Source organism: Neomonachus schauinslandi, chromosome 6 (assembly GCF_002201575.2).
Source record: "Neomonachus schauinslandi chromosome 6, ASM220157v2, whole genome shotgun sequence".
Classification (NCBI taxonomy): Eukaryota; Metazoa; Chordata; class Mammalia; order Carnivora; family Phocidae; genus Neomonachus; species Neomonachus schauinslandi.
The window spans coordinates 58,269,557-58,293,951 of record NC_058408.1 but is presented as its reverse complement, the minus strand read 5'-3'; the positions used below and the strand labels follow the sequence as shown (position 1 = coordinate 58,293,951).

At 51.8% G+C, this 24,395-nt stretch overlaps 1 protein-coding gene across 2 annotated transcripts in view; it reads left to right on the top strand.

Moving 5' to 3' along the window:
• The window catches only part of RCSD1 (RCSD domain containing 1), a 64,285-nt gene that overhangs the window by 38,919 nt on the left and 971 nt on the right, over window positions 1-24,395 (top strand). Inside the window, exons 2-7 of one of the 2 annotated variants that reach the window (XM_021682665.1) lie at window positions 6,704-6,805; window positions 7,947-8,036; window positions 12,443-12,514; window positions 15,326-15,523; window positions 17,613-18,308; window positions 20,521-20,555. In XM_021682665.1, the coding sequence (XP_021538340.1) occupies window positions 6,704-6,805; window positions 7,947-8,036; window positions 12,443-12,514; window positions 15,326-15,523; window positions 17,613-18,308; window positions 20,521-20,538 (1,176 nt within the window). In that variant the 3' untranslated portion in view covers window positions 20,539-20,555. Of the gene's footprint in view, window positions 1-6,703; window positions 6,806-7,946; window positions 8,037-12,442; window positions 12,515-15,325; window positions 15,524-17,612; window positions 18,309-20,520; window positions 20,556-24,395 lie in introns of those variants that run through there. The other variant, XM_021682664.2, reaches the window with a different exon arrangement.

Here is a 24,395-nt window from a genome sequence, read left to right as displayed (position 1 = left end):
CCGTGCTCTACTGTCCCACGCAGAGCATGAGAACATCGCCAGCTGTGCACTCCTCCTGCGATAGACAAGGCTCATTCTGAATCTTGTGGGGACTCTGGGGATTCTAGCCACCTCCTGGTGTCCCTGGGAGAATGTTGGCACAGCCTCCAGGAAACAGGGCACGTGTTGCAGATTGGGTTGGAACAAAGGCTGATGGATGTTAAGAATTCTGTTTACAGATGAAGAAACTGGGGGTCAGCAAGACCCACATCCAAGACTAGAGCCCAGACTCAAAATAAATGTGTTTTCCTTATGCTTGTCCAATAGGTAATGGGTTTGATAGAGACATTTAACAGATCTTATCTCCCAAATTACATCTATGAGGTCCTATCACTATAATGGCACTCGGGATGAACATCTCTATCCCCCTTCTCTGTTGTCCCTGCTGTGACCCGGGAAGGCACCTGGACCTTAACCCAGCCTGTCCCACCACCACTAACCCAGCTGACCACTCCTGGATGGCCCGCCATGCACCTGAGGCTGTGGGCTACACTGATTCTAAGACCACTAACGTATCATAGTGTGTCCCACCAACCGACCGAGGGCTGCTAAATTCTGTCCACGCTGCTGGGCTGCAACCACATCCTGGGAGGAAGTGGGAAGCCCTAAAGGTCTTCAGGAGGGACACGCTCCCCGGGGCAGGGGTCTGTGAGTCCTCCATGTGAGCATAGTCCCTTACCTGGGTTTCCCCTGGGAGAGAATCTCAGAGGCCAAGGACCTACTATTTTCAGATCCTTAAAGCCTACAAACGGGCAGGTAGGGGATATTTGGGACTTTTGGGGGCTTACATGAAATATTTGATCAGCGTTCACATAAACCCTTGCTATTCCTCTGCCTCATCTTGTTGCTGTTTTTCCCCTTCTTCACCTCCTCTCCATTCCCACCTCCTCCAAAAAGGGCCATTTACCCTCTAAGGGCCACCACGGTGATCCCAGTACCTGTTGCGGTGTCTACAGATGTTTAAGAAATGGTGAAGAAGGGTCTCAGCAGCACGGGGGGCGGACGCGATGCTTTTTCTGTGCGGTGACATCCCAAGATTCTCACCGTCTGTCGCCTGAGCCACAGTGTTCTTCCGGCCCCCACGGGATATCCCTTCTGCAGTCTGCAGGAAAATGTCTGCCAGGCCCACATTGCGGCCACAGGAGAGCCAGCTCGGTGCCCGGAGTTGAGTCTGTGGACCCTCTCCTTTCCTTATTCTGTGCATCCTCTGATTTCATCTCGTCCTGTGACTGCGAATACCAGCCCTAACGAGTGACTTTCCAAGTTCTGGGTCCAGCCTGGACACCTCCTCTGAGCCCTGGACTTGGTTACGTTCGGCTCCCTCTACTGCATCTCCTCTTGGATGTCTACAGACATTTCAAACTTCCACGACCAAGAAAGAACTGTTCATCCCCCGTCTACCCTCTCTCCCAAGCCAGGAAAAAAGAGCCCTGCATCCCGTTGTCCAAATCAAACTTCCAGGAGTCGTCCTTGGATGCTCCCTTCCTTGTTCCCCAGACCCAGTGCATCAGTAATTCCTCACTGTCCTGCCCCCAGATACCCCATTCTGACCCCCTGCCTGCTGCAAGCCTGGCCACTCCACTGTTAGCACTCAGCTGGACCGCCTACAGAAGCTTCTTCCTAGTCTCTCTGCTCCCTACTCCCATCCGTCCTCCACAGAGAGTCTCTTGTGTGTGACCTAGCTCACACCCCTCTTTGAAACCCTCCGAAAGGTGTGCTGTGCCCTCAGAATAAACTACAAATTGCTTCCCACAATGTGGCCCCCCAGGCTCCCTCTCACCCTTACACACCGTGTCTCCCTCAGCCTTTGTTTCTGTCTGTGTTTTCTGCTCAGGAGAGTTTTCTTCCCATCTTTTCCCCAGCTGGGATTTAACTCAGATGGTCCCTCCTCATAAATGTCTTCCCCCACCCCCAGAGATAAAATGCCCTATTTTATCTCTTCCTTAGCATTGAACGAGTCCTCTTACTTACCTGTGTATATGTCCCCCCCCAGAAGAGCAACCCCTTAAGTGTGAGGACTCTGTCTTGTTTACCGTGATACCCCAGGGCCTAGAACAGTAGATGTTTATTGATGACAGAATATATTAATGACTGAGTAAGCTAACCCTTCCAGGAAAGGTCTAGAGTTCCTTAGCATGTTGGTCTGGAAAGAGTTGGAGCTTTGGTATCTAGACAAGTCTGGTGCTGGCACTTCCTGACTTGAATAGCAAGTCACTCAGCAACTTGGGGTGGTTTCCTCTCCCGGAAGAAGTGTTTTGAGAGTTACTGCAAGTGTACCAAGTGCTATAAAGACTGTGCTTCCCACAAAGCAGGTGCTCTAAGAATGTAGGTAGGTCAAATGGGCCTTCCTGGTTCCCAGTCCAGTGCCGTTTGCATCATCCCAGGATGGTAATGGCTGGACGTTGGGTGAATTGAAGAGTCAGGGATAAGGTAGGAGTGTAAAGGAAAACTCTGGAACAATTGTGGCATCCCAGAGAGACAGTCTGTTGATCCTTTCGAAGTGACAGTTTAAGTATGGTCATGTTGGAAGGGTGTGAATCCCTTAAAGGACCGTGTTAAGATCCGTCGTCGTGGGGTGCCTGGGTGGCTTAGTCGTTGGGCGTATGCCTTCGGCTCAGGTCATGATCCCAGGGTCCCGGGGTCAAGTCCCGCATCGGGCTCCCTGCTCGGCAGGAAGCCTGCTTCTCCCTCTCCCACTCCTTCTGCTTGTGTTCCTGCTCTTGCTATCTCTCTCTCTGTCAAATAAGTAAATAAAAAAAATCTTTAAAAAAAAAAATAAAATAAATAAATAAATAAATAAAGATCCGTCGTCGTTCTAAAAGAGCAAAGAAGCAAACATACTCCATACTTTCAAGGCTTCGGTTGTCTGGCCTGTTTCTGGTGAGCAAAGAGAACCTTCCTACTAGCCAAGAGCAGGGGCTCCTCAGCCCCCAAGCTGGTCCTCTCATTGCCTCTCCTTCCAAGCTGTAGATGGAGAGGCCTCCCTTGGTGCCTTTTTTCCCTAATCCAGGGCCCAGACAGCGTCAGATACTTAGACGTTGGACCAAGGAGGAGGATGGAGAACCCGGGGCAGAGTCAGGGAGGTAGGTAGAGCCCGCAATTCAGGCCTGTACACAAAGGTTCCACTATGTGGATGATCAGCAGCATGCAGATTGTATTTACTCAACATGGCAACAGCTCGGGGGAAGTTCCATGCTGTCCAGACACAGGGACTCCTCAGTTCTCAGAAGAAAGTCCCATAGAAATGGAAAGTAAACACCAGAGGTGATTTTTTTTCTGGCCTTGGCAAAGTCAGACAGGAACCACACGAGTGGTTTCCAAGCTGGCTGGCAGGGCCAGGCTGGATCGGTGGCAGGGAGGGCTTGGTGAGCAAGATCTGGGCCCAGGAGAATGGAGTGGAGACCCACAGTCTGGAAAGACGAGTGTCAGCTAAAGCGAGGCACAAAGGGAGTTGAGTCCAGAAAACAGATTGAAGACATAGAGATTAGCCCAAGAAGACAAGACGCACTGAGGTCTCAGCAGTGACTCAGACCCAGGCCGGAGGCAGGCCGGGGAGAACCTGTGACCGGCACGGTCCCAAGGGGTAAGTTAGGGTGTCAGCGACTCTGGGAACAGGTACAGCCCTGCCCCTCCGAGCTAAGTTGGATGTGGGGGTAGGGGGAAGAAAGCGCCCTTCGACAAGGACTTTCTACGCTCTGGGCTCTGTGTTAAATGCTTTATGGGCATCTTGGGGACAGAGGAAGAACACTTAATCCCAGGGAGGCTGTGGGGTCCCAGGAAAGTCTGGGGCTAGGCAGGGACCCTGAAGTCTTTCTCAGTCCAGGTGAGACGGTGGCCTTACCAAACCAGCCTCAGGGCCGGGAGAAAAACCTAGAGGAGTCGCTCGCTAACCTGGAGCCGAGGCCGTGCGCCTTTGAAGAGCTGGAGGAGGTCAGCAGCTGTACCTGCCAGAATCGCAAGGCAGAAACCCAGGCGGAGCCTCAAGCAGCCCGAGCCGTCGGCTTCGTCCAGCTCCAAGGCCACGCTTCTCCCGTTGTACCGGTGCAACCCAGTGGCTAATAATAGTTTCACTTCTTACACAGCACTTCACAGTTTTCAAAGCACCTTCACAAATTATACTATCTAACTGATACCAATTGCTGGATTAGCAGGTGTTGGAGTAAAGCGTCTCATAGATCACTGTTTGGCTTCTACTGTGTGACTCTGGCTAAGTTACTTGCCCTCTCTGGGCTTCAGTGTGGCAGCTGGGAGAAGGCAGTTTTCTACAACACAGAATAAGAGTCTGGAGAGGGGCTGGTGGTGAATGGATTTGCCAGGCTTCAACAAGCTCTGGAGTTCTTCGACATTCTAAAGAAGAGCCATTCACTGGGCTCCAGGAAAACAAACTCAGATGTCTTATAATCTTTCCTTCAACCCAGCTTTTAAGCCCTAAATGCTTCCAGTTCTACCACTTCTGAGCCCCTTGCCAAGCCCTGTTTCGAGACGAGGAAGTTAGGGAGGAGTTTTTGATTCCTGTACAGCTCTATTTTTATCTGGAATGTATCTTCCTGCGCACCAGTGATTGGTGCCTTCGAAGCGGAGGTAAAGTACACTGTCAGCAGGACCCGAGCAATAAATAGCAACGGACAGAGAGACTGATCTGTTATGTGGGCAGGAAGTTAGACAGATGGACAAACCAATCGGCCAAGAGTGGCTCCATTAGAGGCTCTGTGCTAAAGCCTCTCCATAGGACCCGAAGGACAAGATGTTTGCCTGTGACCACCCCTATCATGGCAGGTGTGGGAGGCAGACAGGTGTGAGCCCCAGGAGCTCTGCCCAGTGGGGCATGACCTGGGGGGGGCTCAGGCTCCCCAGCTTTTCCCCAGCATTATGGGGAACACTGGCTCCCTGGATGGAGGTGAATCCTTCCACATCTGTATGCGAAGTCAGCATTGGGTGTTTAGGCTGGAACGGGCTTGACCTTGAATTATAGCAGGAAACAGTAAAGACGAACTGGTCTTTCCTCCAGAAGAGCCTGTTCTCAGATTTGAAGGTCTGTGTTCCAGCCACTCCTTCCCATCTCTGAACAAAGCCTTCTTCACAGAGCTCGGCTCCGTTTACTTCACTTCACAACAAGAGGTTAGTGGGGCTTGGGGCTTGCCTTGCCCCTGCTCCAACCAGCCAGGGTCTAGCATGACCAATGACATTTACTTTGGAGGGAGCACCCAAATAAGAAAGGTTGGAGACACCTTCTAGCACAAAAAGGAGGGCCTAGGAAGCCTGCGTGCACATGCGTGTGGTGCCCAGGGGTGCAGGCCTGCAGCCGGAGGGGGGCATGCCTTGTCTTTGTGGGCCACGAGCCCCGTGCAGAGACCACGGTGGGCTTTCTCGGGCCTGCTGCTGCCCAAATCCCAGTTTCAGGCTTGACGTGAGGAGGGGAAGTGGTAGGGGGCATTTGCAGCTGTGTAAGAAATGCCGTCATCGTGGTCCCCAAAACAAGAGCCTAATGTCTCTAGGACAGGACATTTAAAAAATACTGAAACCAGGTGGTTATGTAGGCCACATGCCACACGTCAGAAGTGGGGTGCCGTTTACAGCGCTCGCTGACTCACCGAGTGTGTCTCGGTGACAAGTGGCACGTGGGCGCGAACAGTGTCCAGGGTGCGTCTTGGTCGCATCAGGAAGCCCGGAGGCACCTGGAGGGAGGGACCGGTGACCTGCGCTGGTGGCAGAGCAGGGGCCCACGCATGCTTGTAGCCAACTTGGAGAAACCTGACTTTCAGGTAGTTCCTTCAGCAAAAAGGAGCAGAAGGGGAAAGGGCTGAGCTTCTCTCGGGGAAGGACGCTGTGGAGAGCAGGAATGCATCATGCGAGGACCTAATGTGAACCAGCACAAGGGCTCTTGCAAGGACCCCGCCGCTGGCAGGAATAACAAGCCTTCCAAAGCTCTTCACAGTGTGCCCCGCCTGGCCCCAGCACTTCAGATAGTGAATCATTCAATCCACGGAAAGGTACAGAAAGGTAAAGCCATTAGCCCCGGTCACTGAGCTAGTAAGAGATGCAGCGACCCAGGGGTTGAATCCAGGCAGTCCAGCTTTCATCTGCATGCTACGTGCCCCTCAGATTATTTCTTGATTAATTCAGCAAATAGGTACCGAACGCTTCTTCGTCCAAGGCACTCACTTAAGTGGAGAAGACAAGACCTATATACATGTTCGAAGTTCAATAGAGGGCATTTGCTTACCCCGTTCCATACACTTAAAGCCCTGCTTTCCAAAGCATTTGCCACCATTTCTGAAGACCTCTTCTGACCAAGGGAAGGAGACTCCTGTGCCGTCTCTGATATACCCCTTTCCAGTCTGGGTCTTTGCAGAATGAGGAACACTGGGCTTATACTACTTCCCAGATCCCTGGGTGCCCCTTCGGGACAGGACCCAGTCTATTCCTCTCCAGACCCCCAGAGCCACACCCAGGGCCGAGCGCATCGTCAAAATGCACTAAATGTGGTTGACTGGATGGTTTTTAAAATCCTTGGACGCTGGGGCCAATTGCAAGATGCTATTAAAATACCTCGTTGTCCCCACTTCCCTGCTCCAGGCCACAGCTCAGCGGCACCCAGGAGCAACATGGAGAAGAGCCGAGTGCACGTTTGCCCGTTAACTTTCGCTTCCCCTTGGTTTGCCAGGACAGATCAGCAGAGTCCAGTGCCAATGTGGATGACTCGGCGCCCCCCTCGGTGGCCCAGCTGGCCGGGCGGTTCAGGGAGCAGGCTGCCACTGCAAAGGAGGTGAGTCAGGCGGCTCCTGAGCCCCTCTTCTGGGAGGGGGCTGGAGGAAGGGGAAGTCTGGGTCAGGCCCAGAGGAGAGGGAGGGAGGAGCCTTGGTAATTACCAAATTAGGAAGAGAAGCCAGAGAGGGGTCCCTCTGAATGTGAGGAATGTGGCCAGGCTGCTGGGCCTGTGCAGAATCTTTCCCCACCAGAGCGAGGCTTACACTCTGGCTGGGACGGGGGGGGGGGGGGGGGAGACACAGGCCAGAGAGCTGGAAACATGGGAGTCTGGATTCATTTCCATCTTGATCATCGGCTGTGGGAGACTTAGATCCTGCCCAGACGTGCCAGACCTGGACTGGCTTAGAATACAGAGATGCCCATGATCAGCTCCTGCCCCGGGGTCCAGGAGTCAGGGGCAAGGCGAGAGGGGAACAGATTCCGAATTGAGAGTTGAAGAGGAAGAGAAAACATCCAGGGAAGTGCATTCTGATGGGAGGCGAGGGATCAGGAAGGACAGGGATCCAGTGACCACCGGACTCCAGGGGAATCCAGTTGGAGAGGACAGTGTAAAAAGGGTTGTCACAACGCTGGAGAGATTTGGGCTAGATTTTCCCAAGTCACACAGTATACAGAGCTCAGGAGGAGTGACAGGAAGGAGACTGCACCCCAAGGTGGGCGATGGTCCCCTTGGGGCAAACAGGGGTGCAGCCATCAGGCTTTTTTAGGTGCAGTATTTTGTGCTTTTGTTTTCCCATCTGAAAAACCAGTCTTTAATTTCTAGACAGTATAGCAATGTCATAAAGGGTGAAGAAGATAGTGTTGACCTAAGGTGCCGGCAACGCTTGGAAGCTGGAAGCAGGTGTCATTTTGAGATGTTGTTTCAGGCCAGTGAATCTCAAGTCAGAGAGGATGTTCCAGCAGAAATGAACCAGGCCAGGAGCCAGGAGCCTGGAAGTCAGAAGGGGTGGACAGCGGAATAGAATTAATGCATAGGGCTAATGGGTCCGTCTTAAAGACATGTCACCCCTCCCTCCATCTTTTCTCTCTGGACATCCCTGAACATTCCTAAAACCAGCTTCCACTTACTCCTCTTCCTCCCTGTTGCCTGATTAGCTCTCTCTCTTTTTCTCTCTGTGTGTCTGTCCCCCTCCCTCTAGACACCAGCCTGTAAACCGACAAGAAGGAAACCACCCTGCTCCCTCCTCCTGTTCCCCCCCAAGGTAGAGCTGGGCCAGAACGGTGAGGAGGTAAGTGCTATGTCAGAGCTCAGGGGGTGCTGGTTATGGATCTGCTCTCTCCTTCTAGAGGAGAGGGCACAAAACGCGCACATTTAGGCCTTGGAACCTGCACAGGGAATTTCTCCCTTTCAGATTCAGGGATAAAGCTCCTCTTCTTAATGCTTCTGGAATCCTTTACTTTAGACACCAGGTTCCTTTCCACTCTTTCTCATGGAGACTCCTTTAGGATTTGTTTAGGACTGGAGCACTGTTCTCCAAGCCGGAGAATTTCAACAAAGAGAACAAACGGGCCATAGAGTATTACCACGCCAGGTTCAGGAGTCACCAAGGTTATGTTTCACTCCAGGTCCGACTTCTGTGATCTTCCTTGGGCAGAAGGCGCCTGGAAAGAGAGGCCACACTTACATAAGGCAGACTTGCCTCGTGAGAGAGAGTGCCGTGTTTTCGTGCTATCCTTGTAAAGACTGGCTGTTGTTTTGGATCACTGGAAGACAATCAGAGCACACAGAGGCCTCGTTGCCCTCACATATAAATAGCCGATGTTACCAACAAAAGAAAGGCTCTGGTATCACAGATCGTAGCCAGCAACAGATTCCCAGACTGGGTAGGTACCTACCCTGATCTATCTCATCGTAGCTGTAAGAGTGACTTCTCTGCGCCCCCTCCCAGCAGCCCATGAACCTTCATCGTGGTCACGTCACGGTCCCCCAGAAATGAACTTGCATGTTCTCTCGTCCAGCCTGGAAGACCAACCCCAAAAGAGAGCAAGGAAGGCAAAGACAGCTCAGTTCCCAAATCCCACATCAGCTACCTCTCTCCTCCTTCCTTTTTGGGGACCAGCAACCTGACGATAGACACTAGATACCTGTGTGACCTTGAGCATCTATGGTAGTGAACGTGTGGAGTAGGGCGACAGTTTCAAACCTTTCCCACCCAAGGCTTACAGGCCGAAGCCCATCAGAGAAAGCGGAAATTCGTTGCTGCCGGTCAAGTGGGGTGGGGGCATCTAGAGCCCCACTGCTCTGAGGTTACTCCCCCAGGCCCTGAACAAGTGTCTTCTCCTGGAATGGGAATCCCAAGAAACACAGTTTTTAAAAACTGAGTTTTTTTTTTTTTAAAGATTTTTTATTTATTTATTTGACAGAGAGAGACACAGCGAGAGAGGGAACACAAGCAGGGGGAGTGGGAGAGGGAGAAGCAGGCTTCCCGCCGAGCAGGGAGCCCGATGCGGGGCTCGATCCCAGGACCCTGGGATCATGACCTGAGCCGAAGGCAGACGCTTAACGACTGAGCCACCCAGGCGCCCCTAAAAACTGAGTTTTTTGTTGGAATTTCTTCGAGCACTAACATTATGATTCTGTGGCCTCATGGAGTTATTAGCCAGTGCTATGACCAAATACATTCCAACAACTTCTCTTTACGGAGGGTCAACTTCTCCTTGTGACTTTCAGCCCCCGGGCTTGGTGTCGGTGTCAGGCCATAGGCTGAGGCCGTGGCCCTTGGGAGCCTACTGTGAGGCTGCCCCCTGATGACCTGGGCTCAGCCCTGGAGAAGCCCCTGTCTTGCACTGAGCCTGCTTCCTTATTTGTGAAATGGGGACGCGAACACTAACCAGACAGATGACGGGGGCTGGACGGGGACGTTTTATTCCCTGGAATAAAAGCAGACGGAGTCAGTTTAGTTCAGTGGCTCTGGGAGAAATCAATCTACAGGTTCATCCCATGAGGCACCACCCGGCAGTGAAACGGGCTCTAGGAGCCAAGGGCAAGATGAATAGGAGGGTGGATTTTAGAAGAAAAAGTCCGGCCTGGAGTGGCAGGCTGCGTGCACATAGGAAGGACATTGCTTCCAGGATCGATGAGTTCTTGTCACCTTGGAAATCACATAGAAATAAGAAGAACCACCAGCTTTGTCTGGCTGGGCTGGAGAGAGGCTTCTGCCTGCAGGAGCCCTAATTCCCGAAGCCTCGGAGGGGGGCCTGGAGGGCACAGCCCCAGGCAGGCGACTCCTCGGTGCAGGGAAGGGTCTTTGCACCCCTTGTTCATTCCTGCCCCTCCCAGGCCTGCTCAGGCCTGAGACCGTGGGGTGACTCCTCTCTGGAGGACCCAACCACAAGAATAGTTAGCATGGCCGTCTGCAAAAGCGCTGAAAAGCACTCCCATCTGAAAGATCAGCTTCGTAATTTCTAGGCATTACAGGAACGTCATGCGTAGACGTATATGCATACATCCAGAGCTTGAGGCAGGTGCCCCCCGCCCCCCAGGATGGTGCTAGACCCAGCCGCTGGCCTGGAATCCTATTAAATGGCAAAGGAAATGCTGCCCCCTGCTGCCAAGCGCAGGAACTGCACCAGCCGCTATTGCGGAGCCTTCCCGCTCTGCGGCTCGCTTCTAATCAGCACGGACGTCGTGGAGCAGGAGCTGGTTCCCAGCACTGTCCTATAGCGAAGAGGCTGGTTATCGAATGTCCTCTCTCTTCGGAAGGTAGTGGTCTCTTGGGGAAGAGAAGAGTTTCTGGTATTACATAAAGTGAGCTTTGTCAGCAGAATCCTTGCCGCCGGTCCCAAAACAGTGTCTTCAGAAACAATGGCTCCTGTGAAATTTCACCATAAAGCACAGAAATTAAAAACAACTGATTCGGGGCTGGAAGCCGTACTCCTCAGGGACACGTGGCTCCTTGCAAGACTGCTCTCGGAATACGTCTGACAGCGTAAACTCATGTGACCGGAGGTGCCTTCACGCTGGAAGAGTCCTTAGAATCATTTTTAAAAAAAGATTTTATTATTTATTTGAGAGAAAGAGCATGAGCAGGGGAGAAAGGGCAGTGGGAGAAGCAGAATCCCCGCTGAGCAGGGAGCCCAGGGCTCAGTCTCAGAACCCTGGGATCATAACCTGAGCCGAAGGCAGACGCTTAACTGACTGAGCCACCCAGGCGCCCCTAGAATCATTTATTCTAACCCGCCTGCCTGGGTCTTGGTTAGGAGGCTGAGGCCAGGGCACTCATCTGGCTCCTGTCAATGCCCAAGTCCCAGCTGGAAACTGTACCACTCCGCACCTCTCCCTCAATGTTGGGCCTTAAAAAGGCCACAAGGAGTTTGACTGAGTAAGTCTTCCTCCTTCCATCACTAACATACAATCATCTCGCTCAATAAATATCTCAGAATATCTCCAAGAGATGGGTGTTACTCTTCTTTTTATGATTCAGGTACACTAGGACACAGGGGCAGGAAACATATGTGGGGTCTCCAAACTGTAGACAAGTCTGTTTTCTGCCTTGGCCTCTCCTAAACCCCATGGAAGTCACCTTCATCACCATCATCATTACTCTTATCACTCCTGCGTGTGGAGGTCAATGTATCTGTGGACCCAGACTCAAGTTACAGGGATTGTACACAAAACAAGTAGTCCATTTTTTTATTTATTTTTATTTTTTATTTATTTATTTTTAAAGATGTTATTTATTTATTTGACAGAGAGAGACACGGCAAGAGAGGGAACACAAGCAGGGGGAGTGGGAGAGGGAGAAGCAGGCTTCCCACGGAGCAGGGAGCCCAATGCGGGGCTCGATCCCAGGACCCTGGGATCACGACCTGAGCCAAAGCAGATGCTTAACGACTGGGCCACCCAGGCGCCCCCAAGGAGTCCATTTTTTTAGATAAAATTAACTACAGACAAGATTCCTGATGTACATTCATCACGAAAATACCTCCAACTAGCAGATCGTAGGTATGGTTTTCTATATATGTATTAGCCATTGACTGCTTCTTAGAGGCCAGAGACTAAATCATATTCATCTTCATATAACCAACACAATGCCCAGAATGTAGTAGAGAGTAAATGTCTGCTTAATGAGAATGAATAGTCAATGTTTGGGAGAATGATAATCTGTAAATGATACATTGATGGGATTTTCCAAAATATCATTAGTTCAAGGGAAGATTTTCAGTTGTACCTCTGTGAGGTTTTAGCTTTGGTCTGTGGTTTCTTGTTTTAGTTGTGCAAACAGAACATACGGTCATTTCGCCTTTTCTCTTTGGAATTCCCTCCTGTTGTTGGCTCACTTTGTTGAAGGTCATGAGGTGACGATCTCATTCCCTCAGACATGGTCTGTTCCCTCGTAATGACCATGAAGTCATCCTTCCTGGAACAGGAGGCCTCCTGTGTTTCAGATGTCTGTCCTGCCTGCTCTGATTCATAGATTCAAGTGGTCTTGCCAACTGCAGGATGTGGGAGGGGTGGAGGGGAGCCTACACTGGCCCAGGCCCGCACGAGGTAAGTGGGCAGCTGAAGCTAAATGGGAAAGTGGTGACACGAGCTTGTGCCCCTCTTCTTCCACCTGTGCCTTGTGAGCTCCAGCCAGAACGCCACCTCCCTTCACCTCGCTCATTTGGTTGTTTTGGTCCGTTTGCTCTATAGAAATCACCGCCCAATGCAAGCCATCCTCCTAAAATCAAGGTGAAGAGCTCGCCTCTGATTGAGAAGCTTCAGGTAAGTGCGAAATGGTACTCTGACCCCACCTCACCTCTTATCCAACATTTGCATGTCTTCGGGGCTCCTGGGGGTAGCATCTGCTGTCACCTGAAGAGTTGATCTCTGATAAGCAGCTGTGAAGGATGAGGAGCTCTATCCAGGGGCAAAGGGCTAATATAAAGATCCCATCCAGCACCAGCTCATGTGATCAACAGCTAATGGTGGTTGGTGGATAATGGGGTGTCTCAAGAGTCTGGAAAAAGACATTAGAGTGCAAGAAACGCTCCAGGACTAGCCAAGTCCTCTCCCCCTAGGCCTGAATGCCCCTACAAACCATTTCAGTCGTGCATAGGGCTGAAATTCAGTGGCTAGGCATTGCACTGATATGGCCAAATCTGTTGTTTGGAAAGCTTGCCTCCCTACCTATCACTTTGTGAGCCCAGAGCCCTCACCACTGTGCCCGCAACTGGCTGGCTTTCCTGGGAGTGTACATGAACCTTGTGGCACTGAACTTGAGCTCACGGTCTTTGGGAGGAGACAAGATTTTTCACACATGATACAATAGAAGACATAAACTCTTGGAGAGTAAATACCGAGATCTAAATTGTGTGTCACCCCCCGACTCCTACTACTCTAAATCGGGGTTTCTCAACCTGGGCAATATTGGGGCAGGATAATTTTGTGGCAGGGCACTGCCTTGTGCATTGCAAGATGCTTAGCAGCATCTCTGGTCCCTACCCACTAAATGCCGGCAACACTCTCCAACAAGCTGTGACAGTGGGAAACATCTCTAGGCATTACCAAATGTCTCCCAGGGACACAACTGCCCCCCACCCCCACCCCAGATCAGAACCACTGCTCAGGAATTTTATTTATTTATTTATTTATTTATTTATTTATTTATTTATTTATTTATTTATTTTTGCTCAGGAATTTTAGAGCAAGAGTACAGTAGAGTGGACAGGAGTAATTAATGCATGCTTTATGAAACGCCTAGACCCTGAATCGGTCCTCCAGGATGGGTGGCTGGAAAGGAAGGAGGAAGGCGCTCCTGATGTGGGACCAGCATGAGCTAAAGCATAGAGGAGGGTTAGCATAGGTCTGGGTGGGGCCTATGGAGGCTGCCCCGGCTTTCACCGCGGTCTCTGTGCAGCCACCCGGGAGAACAGCAAGGCTCTTGTGCACCGTATCCTCCCATCTGGGCCCAACTAAGAAAACCAGCTCATCAGCTTTGCTCCAAAGCTGTTATTAGGGGTGTGTCAAGACAAGCAGCCACAGCTTTTGCAATTCCACCTCTGGGAGAGCCCAGGGATTTGGCCCCCAGCCTGATTTGGGGTTAAGAAAAGCATCTCTGGTTTCTGGTCATGAGCTTACCCTGTGCAGTGTGGGAGGGGGCTCCCCAGAAGTTGAATTCTTACTGAAAAGCCCTGATTGCCCTCCAGCTGCAGGGAAGGAGTGGGGCTGCCTGTCACGCTGGGAGGCTGCAGGGATCTCATGTACATAAGGAGGATCTCTCAGAAGGGATCCAGATGTGCACATCCCCTCTCGTAGCCAGCCCAGGGGTGCAGCCCAGGACCCTCACCTTTGCCTCCCTGCAGTCCATCTCAGCCCTCATCCAAGTGCCAGAAATTCATTCCCACGTGCTCTGTGCCCCACAATCTTGGTCTCCTTCCCCTTCCCTTCCCCATCATTAAGGAGCCTCTCTGGGAGGCACAGCAACTGAGAATAAGGTTGTGATCGCTAATCATTCAATCTCATTAAGAATGTCAGCAACAGGGCGCCTGGGTGGCTCAGTTGGTTAAGCGGCTGCCTTCGCCTCAGGTCATGATCCTGGAGTCCCTGGATCGAGTGCCCGAGTTGAGCTCCCTGCTCGGCAGGGAGTCTGCTTCTCCCTCTGGCCCTCCCCCCTCTCATGTGCTTGCTCTCTCTCATTCTCTCTCTCTCAAATAAATAAATAAAATCTTTAAAAAAAAAAAAAAGAATGTCAGCAACAGGATGACAATTTGGCCAGATCCCATAGGAACCTTACTTTGTTGGGAAGGGGGGGGAGGGGGAGCCAAGAACTAAGAAATGCATCATCCGCTAGACTTTTCAGCCAAATATTCTATTAGATGAGTTATGAAGTATGATTTTTCCTCCCTGGAGTAGTCCATAATTCAAAGCTCAAGTTTCCTGCTGGCCAGCAAGATATATTTTTATTTGCAAGCAGTCTTACAGAGGGAACTTTCCAGCTTGAACTTGGGTGGGGAGGGAGACCTCCTTTAACGCCCAGCCCTGAATTCCTGTCACCAAGCCTGCCCCTTGGTACTCATCACATGCTGCTTTTTTAACATGGCTCGGGCTCAGAGCATTGCTATTTGGTTTTATATTTTTAATTCTTTTTTTTTTAAGATTTTATTTATTTGGCAGAGAGAGACAGTGAGAGAGGGAACACAAGCAGGGGGAGTGGCAGAGGGAGAAGCATACTCCCCGCTTAGCCGGGAGCCTGATGTGGGGCTTGATCCCAGGACTCTGGGATCATGACCCAAGCCGAAGGCAGGCTTAACGACTGAGCCACCCAGGCACCCCTATATTTTTAATTCTTACCGTGACTCAGTCTTATCCAGCTCTGGAGGGTGGGGGGTGGGGATGGGGTATGAGCGGGTGGTGGCAAGAGACAGTGCCTCCAGGACCAGGGCAATGGATACTTGGTTAGGAAGCAACACAGAGAGCCTCACATTACCTGGTTACCTGGCCCCAACCAGTTCCAGGCCACACACCCAACAAGCTCAAGCAGAAACTCTTAGGGTCCCCCACCCCAACTTGAAATGCCTCACCTTTTCTTGGCAGGCCAATTTAGCTTTCGATCCAGCGGCCCTGCTACCTGGGGCCTCGCCCAAGAGTCCTGGACTTAAGACCGCGGTGTCACCATTCCAGAGCCCACCTTCCACCCCCAGCAGCCCTGGCGTGCGGTCTCAGGAGACAGAGGAGGTGCCAGTTAGCTTTGACCAGCCTCCTGAAGGGAGCCATCTGCCCTGTTACAATAAGGTAATGTCTGGGTCCAAAGCCCTGCGGCGTGTTGGTAGAAATGCAGGCACTGTGCAGTCCTGAATCATCTCTGCCGTGATGTTGTCCCGGGGAAGGGAGGACGCACGTGAGCTGCCGTCAGAGTTGGTTCTCAACGGAAAGGAAACTTCTCTGTGCCTGAGATGGCCCCTCTCCCTAGCCTGCCTCTCTCATCCCCTCTCCCAGAGCTGTGCCCTCACCCGGAAGGCACGCCTGGGGGATGGAGCGCTCTATCCTTCGTGGAGAGAGGGCTGAGAATTCAGGACGGGTCCCAGCCACACAGATAGCTGTGTCAAAAACTGAAAGCAAAATCTGAAGACCTGATCAGTGATTCACACAGAGGGTGGGCAGGGTCATTAGGACTCCAAACCACACTGCTCTGGCTTGAGGTAAATACTTTTAAGTGCCCCAGTATGGGTTCAAATCATTCTTACCGCAGCTTGCCCTATTTAAAGACTAGCCAAACTGTTCCCTTTGCAAAAAGATGTAGGTAAGGCCCCTTTCTGTAGATGCCCTGAGTCTGCTTTCTTTCGTCAGATCCTCGGCCCTGCTACACACGGTAAGAATCAGAGATACGGTCCAGTACTGTCCAAGCAGGTGCCCGGCAGATCTGGGCCAGAGCCCAGCAAGGGCCAACATAAAGGGGTCTGATGCCAGGGAATGGCAAATGGATAGAACTTTAAAGTAATGGATGGAAAGAGTGGGGTCTTCTGGGCCATTCCAGAAAATCCACGGGGGAGAAGGTCAAATGTGTAGAAACAGGTAGAATCCAGGGAAACAAACGTGCTAAGTCTTGAGTCTGCTGGCTGGGGATAGGGTGGAGATTCTCCAGCTCAGGGTAATGGAGAGACCCCTGACAGCAGAGAGGAACCCAGGGGAGAGCCTCCTTTCTTCACAGGATGCTCACTAGGGAGGCGGGCCGGGAGGGAGGCAGGGCCGCCTGTTTGTAATGGGGTCCGGGGTTGGGGGGGGGTGCTTTAGGGCAGCAGGGTGTATTCCTGAACCCTGCTGACTGTGAGGCCAGGGCCAGTCCTTGATAGCCTGCAGGGCTGGCCACACCATGGTCTCAGGAAAGAGCCTGGGAAGCCCTTATAAGCCAAGTATTGACTCCAAATTTCTGAGAAGGAGCTAGGATTGACAAATATCAAAACGTAAGCCAATGGGAAAATAAGACTTACAAAAATAAGATTTAAGGTTTATGAAATAAGATTTCATCTACATATAAAATTTTAAAGGACACACCACTTGAGTAAAGTACGGCATCCAAATAAACATTTCCATTGCACTTCTGGCAAAGTCCGGTAGGCCTAGATGAGGCCCAAGTGATCCTGAGATGCACACACTTCCCAGACAGGAGATGATTTGGGGCAGCTCTGCTGGAGGCTCCTAAGGCATGGCTTCTGCTTATAGCGGACCTGAGCCTAGGAAAGTGAAGGTGTCTGTCTGTGCAGCTTTCCCGGGGATTAGCCAGCTCTGCGGAGGGCTGGGAGGGCCAGGCTGGGGAAGGGGACAAAGCTGGTCACCTGCTGTCCAGCTCTGTCCCCATGAGGTCCCTGAGCAAGGCCAGGCCATCTGCAGGCCCTTAACCCTCTTGTCTGTTGGATTCACCTTTGTCAAAGTGAAATGTCCTAAATGTTAAAACATGACTCTTATATAAAATAGAGATAGATTTTATTCAGCTTGTCAGATTTGTGAAGAAACCTATAATATAGTAAAGTTCATTCAAAGAACATTCAGAGAGCTGGTTATTTATAGGCAACTGAAAAAACAAATGTTAGAATTAAACTGCTAAATTAGACACCAAACGGATTAATGTTTTACAGGATAATAAAAGTATAGGTAGGTTATCATTTTTAGTGGATGGAAAGCATTTGCGTCTTCATGAGGCAAAAACCTACTGGTTACCCTGTGACTTCACATAGCACACAGGGGTCCATTCTGCTGGAAAATCAAATGACCCTTAAAGGCTGGCTGACGAAGCAGTGCCTTAGACTGACATCGAAAGACATGCAGTCCCCTTCTTGGCCTTTTTCACAGGTTGTGGATAATTTCTCTTAACACGTTCTTCCAGGTGCGGACGAAGGGCTCGATAAAAAGGCGCCCTCCCTCCAGACGATTCCGAAGGTCTCAGTCGGACTGTGGGGACCTGGGAGATTTCAGGGCCCCCGAGTCATCCCAGGAGAATGGTGCCAAGGAAGAGAATGGGGATGAGGTGTTCCCATCCAAGAGCAAGGCCCTGGGTTCCCCTCCACCCAGCGAGGGGCCGGTGGGGGAGGAAGTGGGGAGGCAGCTGGGGTCTCAGGAGAAGCCTCCTCTGAGGAGGACGTCCAGCAGGACGGAGAAGCAGGAGGAGAAGGGCAGGGCCATGGATGAAGCCCAGCATCCCCACAAGGCTGTGGGGGGCTCTGAAGAGGAGGCCAGCCCACATCCAGCCACAGGAGAGGCCGTCCAACCAGCCCAAGCCTCCAACCCAGAGGCAGCAAACGGAGGTAGGAGCCCCAGAGAAGAAAAAGCAGCTGGAAAAGAGACAGAAAAGTCTGAGGAGGTGAAGGTGGAGAGGGCAGGGAATGAAGAGGAGGAGCCCAGACAGAGGAGCCAAGACACCAAGGGGCCGGTGGACGGAGCAGTGCGGGAGGCCTCACCAAGCCCCCCTGAAGGGGTGGAGGGCCCCCGCATCCTGGAGCAGGGGAAAGACGAGGAAAAGGATGAGGAAGGGGCCATTCTGGAGCCCGGCTGCAACCCCCACCATGAGGCCCCCAAGCCCGAGGTAAGTGGCCTGCACGGTCACCTGGGGAGGCCAGGGCCAGAGTGTGTCTGTTTATACTTCCTCACAAATCAGCGCGAGTGTGCAGAAACAAAGGCCCTGTTGCGGACGGTGAGGGGACAGAGATACAAGAAAGGGAAGCATGTGCCAGGCTCTGTCCGCCTTCCTGCCCACTCAGAGTTCTGGGGTGCTCTGGGTATGTATGGAGACCAGGCCCGGCTCGGTGACTGAGGCCCGCACACAGCTATTGAAGGCCCAGGAGGCAGGGCTCTGGGCTCGGCTCACTGCTGGGGGGCTCAGAGATGAAGGGGGGTGCACCCTTCCATCAACTCAGGCTAGCATGGGAGACCAGCAGCTCCTTAGGGCACACTGAGGAAGGCGGAGTGTGACCGTGGGCAGGGGGTTCTCTGGGGGAAGCCCAAAGCACAAGCGAGGGAGAAACAGTGTGTGTGTGCGTGTGTGTGCATGTGTGTGTGTGTGCGTGTGTGTGGGAGGAAGTTGGAAAAGCTTCAGGGTGAAGGTGGCATTCAAGTGGGGCCATTTGAGGAGGAAGCTTTGTGTTGGACACCAAGTGCACAGAGGAAGGGGTACCTCAGTCCCTGCCCACCCCCACTTCCTGGCCCTTCAGCAGCCCCCCCACCCCCACCACCACCATTCCAGGAAGCCCTCTTGAACTCACCTACCTGTGTTAAGGAGCAGAATGCCTTGCTGAGACTCAGCAGCTCCACAAGAGAAGCTCAGTGTTCTACCCTCCACCCCCAAACCTGACAATCTCATCAACAAAGTCACCCCCCAGTGCTTCGCTTCCCCCCTCCGTTAGTACATTCATTCAGTACATTCACTCACTCACTCCTTCACTCAGGCGGCCATCAGCTTCCTACCAGATCAGCCTCTTACTGGACTTCCTGCTTCCTCATTTTCTGCCTATATAGTTCATTTCTGTATAGCAACCAAAGAGGTGTGTGTGTGTGTGTGTATGTGTGTGTCTGTGTTTAGATCGTCTACTCATTGCTAAAGTCACTCACCTCCTACGTTAGCTTCCTAGGGCTGCCATAACAAATTACCGCAGACTTGGTGGCTTAAAACCATAGAAATGTATTTTCTCACAATTCCGGAGGTCAGAACTCCAAAATCAAGGTGTTGGCAGGGTGGGTTCCCTCTAGAGGCTCTGAGGGAAAATCTGTCCCATGCCGTCCCCTGACTTCTGACGGCTGCTACCAACCCCTGGAATCCTTCCTGGCCTCTTCCAGGTCCTGCTGGTGGTCGGCAGTCCTTGGTACTCCCTGAGTTGTAGACCCAGCCTTTGTCTTTGCATGGTCTTTCCCTGGCTCTGTGTGTCTCAAAACTGCCCTCCTTTCTCTCATGAGGACACCAGGTCATTGCAGGTGGGACCCACCCTAAATCCAGAATTGTCTCATCTTGAGATCTTTAATTACATCTGCAAAGATGCCAGTTCCAAATAAGGTTATATTCGCAGGTACTGGGGGTTAGGATTGGACATATCTTTGGGGGGTATGCCACCCCCTGTGCCTCCCCACCCCCTGTCCCACAGCTTGCCAGTGCACTCAAAATCAAATCCAAACCCTTCGCGAGGCTGTTTACCAGTTGTCCCTGACCTTTCTCCTCACTGTGCTTTAGCCATGCCAATGGTTATTTTGTTCTTCAAATATACCAAGATCACTCCCTGCTCAGAGCGCTGTCCTGCTGTTCCCCCACCCCCCGCCCCCGAGACACTTCTCCTGACCCTCACATGGCCCCTTCTCACCCATCCTTCAGATGCCCCTTGGGCCTGTCTGGACCACCCGGTCACTCTCTTGCACTACTCTACTCTGCCATCATGGTGCATATCACTATTTCACATGCTCTTATTTATTTTCTTATCATCTCTCTTTACTCTTTTGCCCTCACTGTATCCCCAGCCCCTACCACTGAGCCTGGAACACTGTAGTTCTTAAAAAATATATTTGTTGAGTGAATGAGTGAATTTTTAAAAGAGAGAAAATTGCTTGACCCAAAGGAAATAATCTCTAATGATACAACTAGAGTTATAAGAAGGGTTGATGTGTTCGGAGAGGGGCTCACGAGGGGCCCTCACATTATTCCCACTCAAACTAGACTGGGGAGAAGACAGTAGTAGGAGTCCCAAAGACACCTGGGGTGTGGGTGAGACTCCTCTGGGTGGGCTGTTAAGCAAAGATGCTTCACATTTCTTCAGTACCATCCATCAAAATGAGCGATCTGATCCCATCAGCCCGGAGCTCTTCACCAGATGTCCAGAAGGCAAACACTTGCCTCAGATCCTCCCTTCTTTTTGAGGATGAAGCCAGCGAGTCCACGTGGCCACCTGCCAGGGGCGGTTCCACCTTAGCTTCAGGCTGGGAGGTGCTCATCTCACCAGGAGAACTTCCCACAGCACTGGTCCTGAGGCGTTAAGGAATCACCTTGGTTGCAAAGCTTCGGGAACGTCTTCTGCAGAAACTGGAGGAGCTTTGGAACAGGCTCCCATGAAACCTCTCGAGCCACCTCTATATTCCCAGCCTGGCAGAGCCCTGGCCAGGGAGCAAGATGCCCACACCCTCGCAGGTGCTCTTCTTCCGAACAGGAAGCCCAGGGAAGCACTGAGGACGTCCACCCACCACCTCTTCATGCTTTCCGTCTCCTTCTCCGTCACGGAGACACAAAATCCTGACACCCTTAGCCCAAACCCCTGGTTTTAGAGAGGAAGGACCTGAGGCTCCAAAGGGGAACACAAGTTGTCCAAGGTCACGGAGCTCAATGTTCAGGGACACCACACAGCACCTCTCTGCACATTGGCATCATTTATTCAATCTGGGAGGGGCGTTGCCTCCCATCCTCTCTCATCCTTGTCAGGCTTGGTCAAGGTTAGAAGCAAGAAGCCTCAGGCAGTGGTGCAAAAGGATTCGCCGGTGCAGTGATGGTGAAGGGGGCTGCTTGGGTCTCGGCTTCCCTGCACACCCCATGCCTGTCCCAGGCCTTTCGTGGGTCCGGCAGAGGCAGCAGACAGCTTCGCAGCCCCCTGATCTAATCCCCATCTAGTTCTTTGATTGGTAGAAATACATTGATCAGAGAAACTAATTGGAGTCCCACTCGACATTTACCAAACAGCAGTTACCCCTGGCACTATGGGACTTACTGGGGGCTCCAAGACGAAAAGGACAGAGGCATAAACAAATAGCAAATAAGGACAAATAAAACAAACAGATGAACAAAAAACACAAATAATGACAAGGCAGTAGAAGAAATGTGATTCTTCCCAGGAACTTGCTATGCTCTGTGAAGCACAGAGGATGGGGCCGTCCCTTCTTCAAGGGAGAGAGCAGGGAAAGGCTTCCGATGAGGCCCCAGGTATCAGCTGTGTGAAAGTACTAGAAAGGGTTAACTTCCTACTGCATAGCCCCTCATGAGTATTTCAATGTTTTATGCTTAAGGAATGAGTCATTCTGGGAATTTCAGTCATGGAACAGGCTGGATATATCAAATCCCAACCCTTGGGATTCTGCTTCCCCCTGGAGAGAGGGCACTGACTAGGATCCAGCTCCCATACTGTAAATAAATCAAACAAGTGTTTCTCCAGCACTCACTATGTTTCCAGTACTGTGTAGGGCACTCAGGTATGCCAAAGATAAACTTCCCCAAGCCACGACATTCAAGATGCATCACATTCAAGACCTTGTAGGACCGACAGTAACCCCTGACTACCTAACCGCCTGGTTCCATTGCTCGTCCAAGGCATTCTCCTTGATTTCTCAATATTTGATTTGAAATGTCTTTCTCCCTCAGCTGATGAGATACCACTTTCTCTTGAGCCTCAATTCTTGGCCTTCTCTTCTCACTTCTCTTGGGACCACACTCCCCTGCTTTCCCTCTTCAGCCCCTCCCTTAGCCTCTGGACCGTCCTGCCCTCCCCACTGACCTGCTCTCTCTTTCTGGATCAATCCACAAAGCTCAGCCACTCTCACTCCGCATTCTTTGCCAAGCAGCCCGGACCCCTTATGACCTCTTACCAATGGGGCTGAGCCACATCCATCTTCCCCCCCTGCCTGGAAACTCACTCACTGCATTCTATCAGCCTGTTTTCACCTACCTTCCTCAGTCACTCCTCCCTCATCCCCACGGGCTCTGCAAATGACCTCACCTCTTATGTGAGTGAAAGGAAGGGCAGCCTCGTCCTCTCAAAGTAGGAATCCGAGGACAGGTCCCTTCTTGACAAGACAAACCCGCATTGGCTGTGATCTGGCTTCCCCCAACTGCCATTTTCTGGACATTTTTACAGGACATTTGTGGAGTGTGTCTGTGCATTTTAAGTGAGGGGTCACACTAAGAATTTCCCATCCATCCAGGTGCTCTTCCAAGTTTCTAGCTCCTCACTAGCTCACCCCCTTCTGCCTATAGACCTTGCTCAGTTCTCTCCAGTCCTAAAGAAAAATCCCCCGAGTCTGTCCCTCCCCCACACACCCAGTGCTGTTCCCCTCCTTTGTTTCTCCTTGTGATCTCACGCTTCTCTCTGATGTGAAGCTCACAAGTGCTTCCCTGCTTCCCTGCCACCAAAGAGTAGGCATTCTTACCTCGGTGAGGTGTCAGCCCTGCCCCTGAGGCCACCTGCCACCGTAGCCTCTGTCTGGTGGGCTGCCCCGCCAACTCCTCTCCCTCCCTCCCTCCCTGTCTCCTCAAGAACCACCACATTTGACCTTGGCAGTCTCCTCTGGCCCCCACTACCAAGCTCCAGCCGTCTTATTTTGTGAATGATCCCTAAGGTTGCCCCTCACCATCAGCCACTGGGCCACTCTTGACTGCTTAGCACCAGCCTGGCCCTGGTCCCAACCACACACCAACCGACCTCCGCGCTTGGACACCTGCCAGTCACTCAAACTCAAAACCAAACTCGTCCTACTTGCTCTGTTTCTTCACTTGTATTCAACTGAAACCCCACATTCCTTTGTTATCCTCACCCATTTCTGCTAATGAGGTGCTCATGTTTCTTCCACCTCCCTGCCTAATCAGCCCCCCAGGTCTTAGGGGGTTTGCCAGGGAGGGCCTTTCGCTTTCCCTCCCGCCCCGTCTCCACTGCTGTGACCCCTTCCTTATCTCTACAATCACGACTCGCTCCTCAAGGAGTTCCTGGTCTCCAGACACACTCTATACATTAGCACCAAATTCATCTTGCTGAAAACGGCATCTCGGTGTCTACTCTCCTACCCCAAACCCTTTGATACCACTCACGGGAGAATCGAGTTCACCCTCCTCCCCATGCTGAACTTTCTCCCAGCCTTTCCCTCTCCCCCATCATGGGGCCATGCCTCCAGCCGGCCTCCAGGACCCACCATTCCACAAGAGGCAACGCATCATCCCACCCGTCCTGCCGTCCCCTCCGCCAGAAACGCCCGCACCCCCGACTGAGATTGCCCTCACTGCGGCCTGGAAGTCTCTGTCCTCCATAGGCCTTCCCCGACTGCTCCGGTGAGGAACACCCGCAGTGACTCAAGCACCCCCTCACGCTCAGTACAGCGCGTTCTGGTGGCCCAGAGCACATGCCACCTGATGCCGTGGACACAGTCGTAAATGTCTCCGTTTCCCAGCCAGAGAACCCAAGGTGGTAAGGCCTGGTGCAGCCCCAGCCCAGAAGGAGCTAAAAGTCATACTTTGGGTTGAATGTTGAATAAATAGCTATTTTCCTATCCTTTTACTAAAGTATCCACCTTCTATTTTTGATTCTTTGTGTTCTTTTTCCACCTTTATGTCACCAAAGTTTCTTGAGCAGTATAACAGGGAGATGAGATTGAGTGGGAATGAATTAGTAAGTAAGAGCTGGGGCAGGGAGGGTATGGGAAGCCAGGCATCAAGGAATAGGCAATGTCACCTAATAGTTGAGGGCTCAAGCTCTGGTCCCTGGTTTTAAATCCTGACTCTGTTACTTCCTAGCTGTGTGACCTAGGGGAAGTCACTTGACCTTTCTGTGCCTTAACTGCCCCACCTGCAGAACAGCGTTAACAGAAGTACCTAACTCGTCTTGCTTTTGTGAGGAATACATGATTTGATGCTCGTAGAAACCTCCGTCAAGCACATAGCATT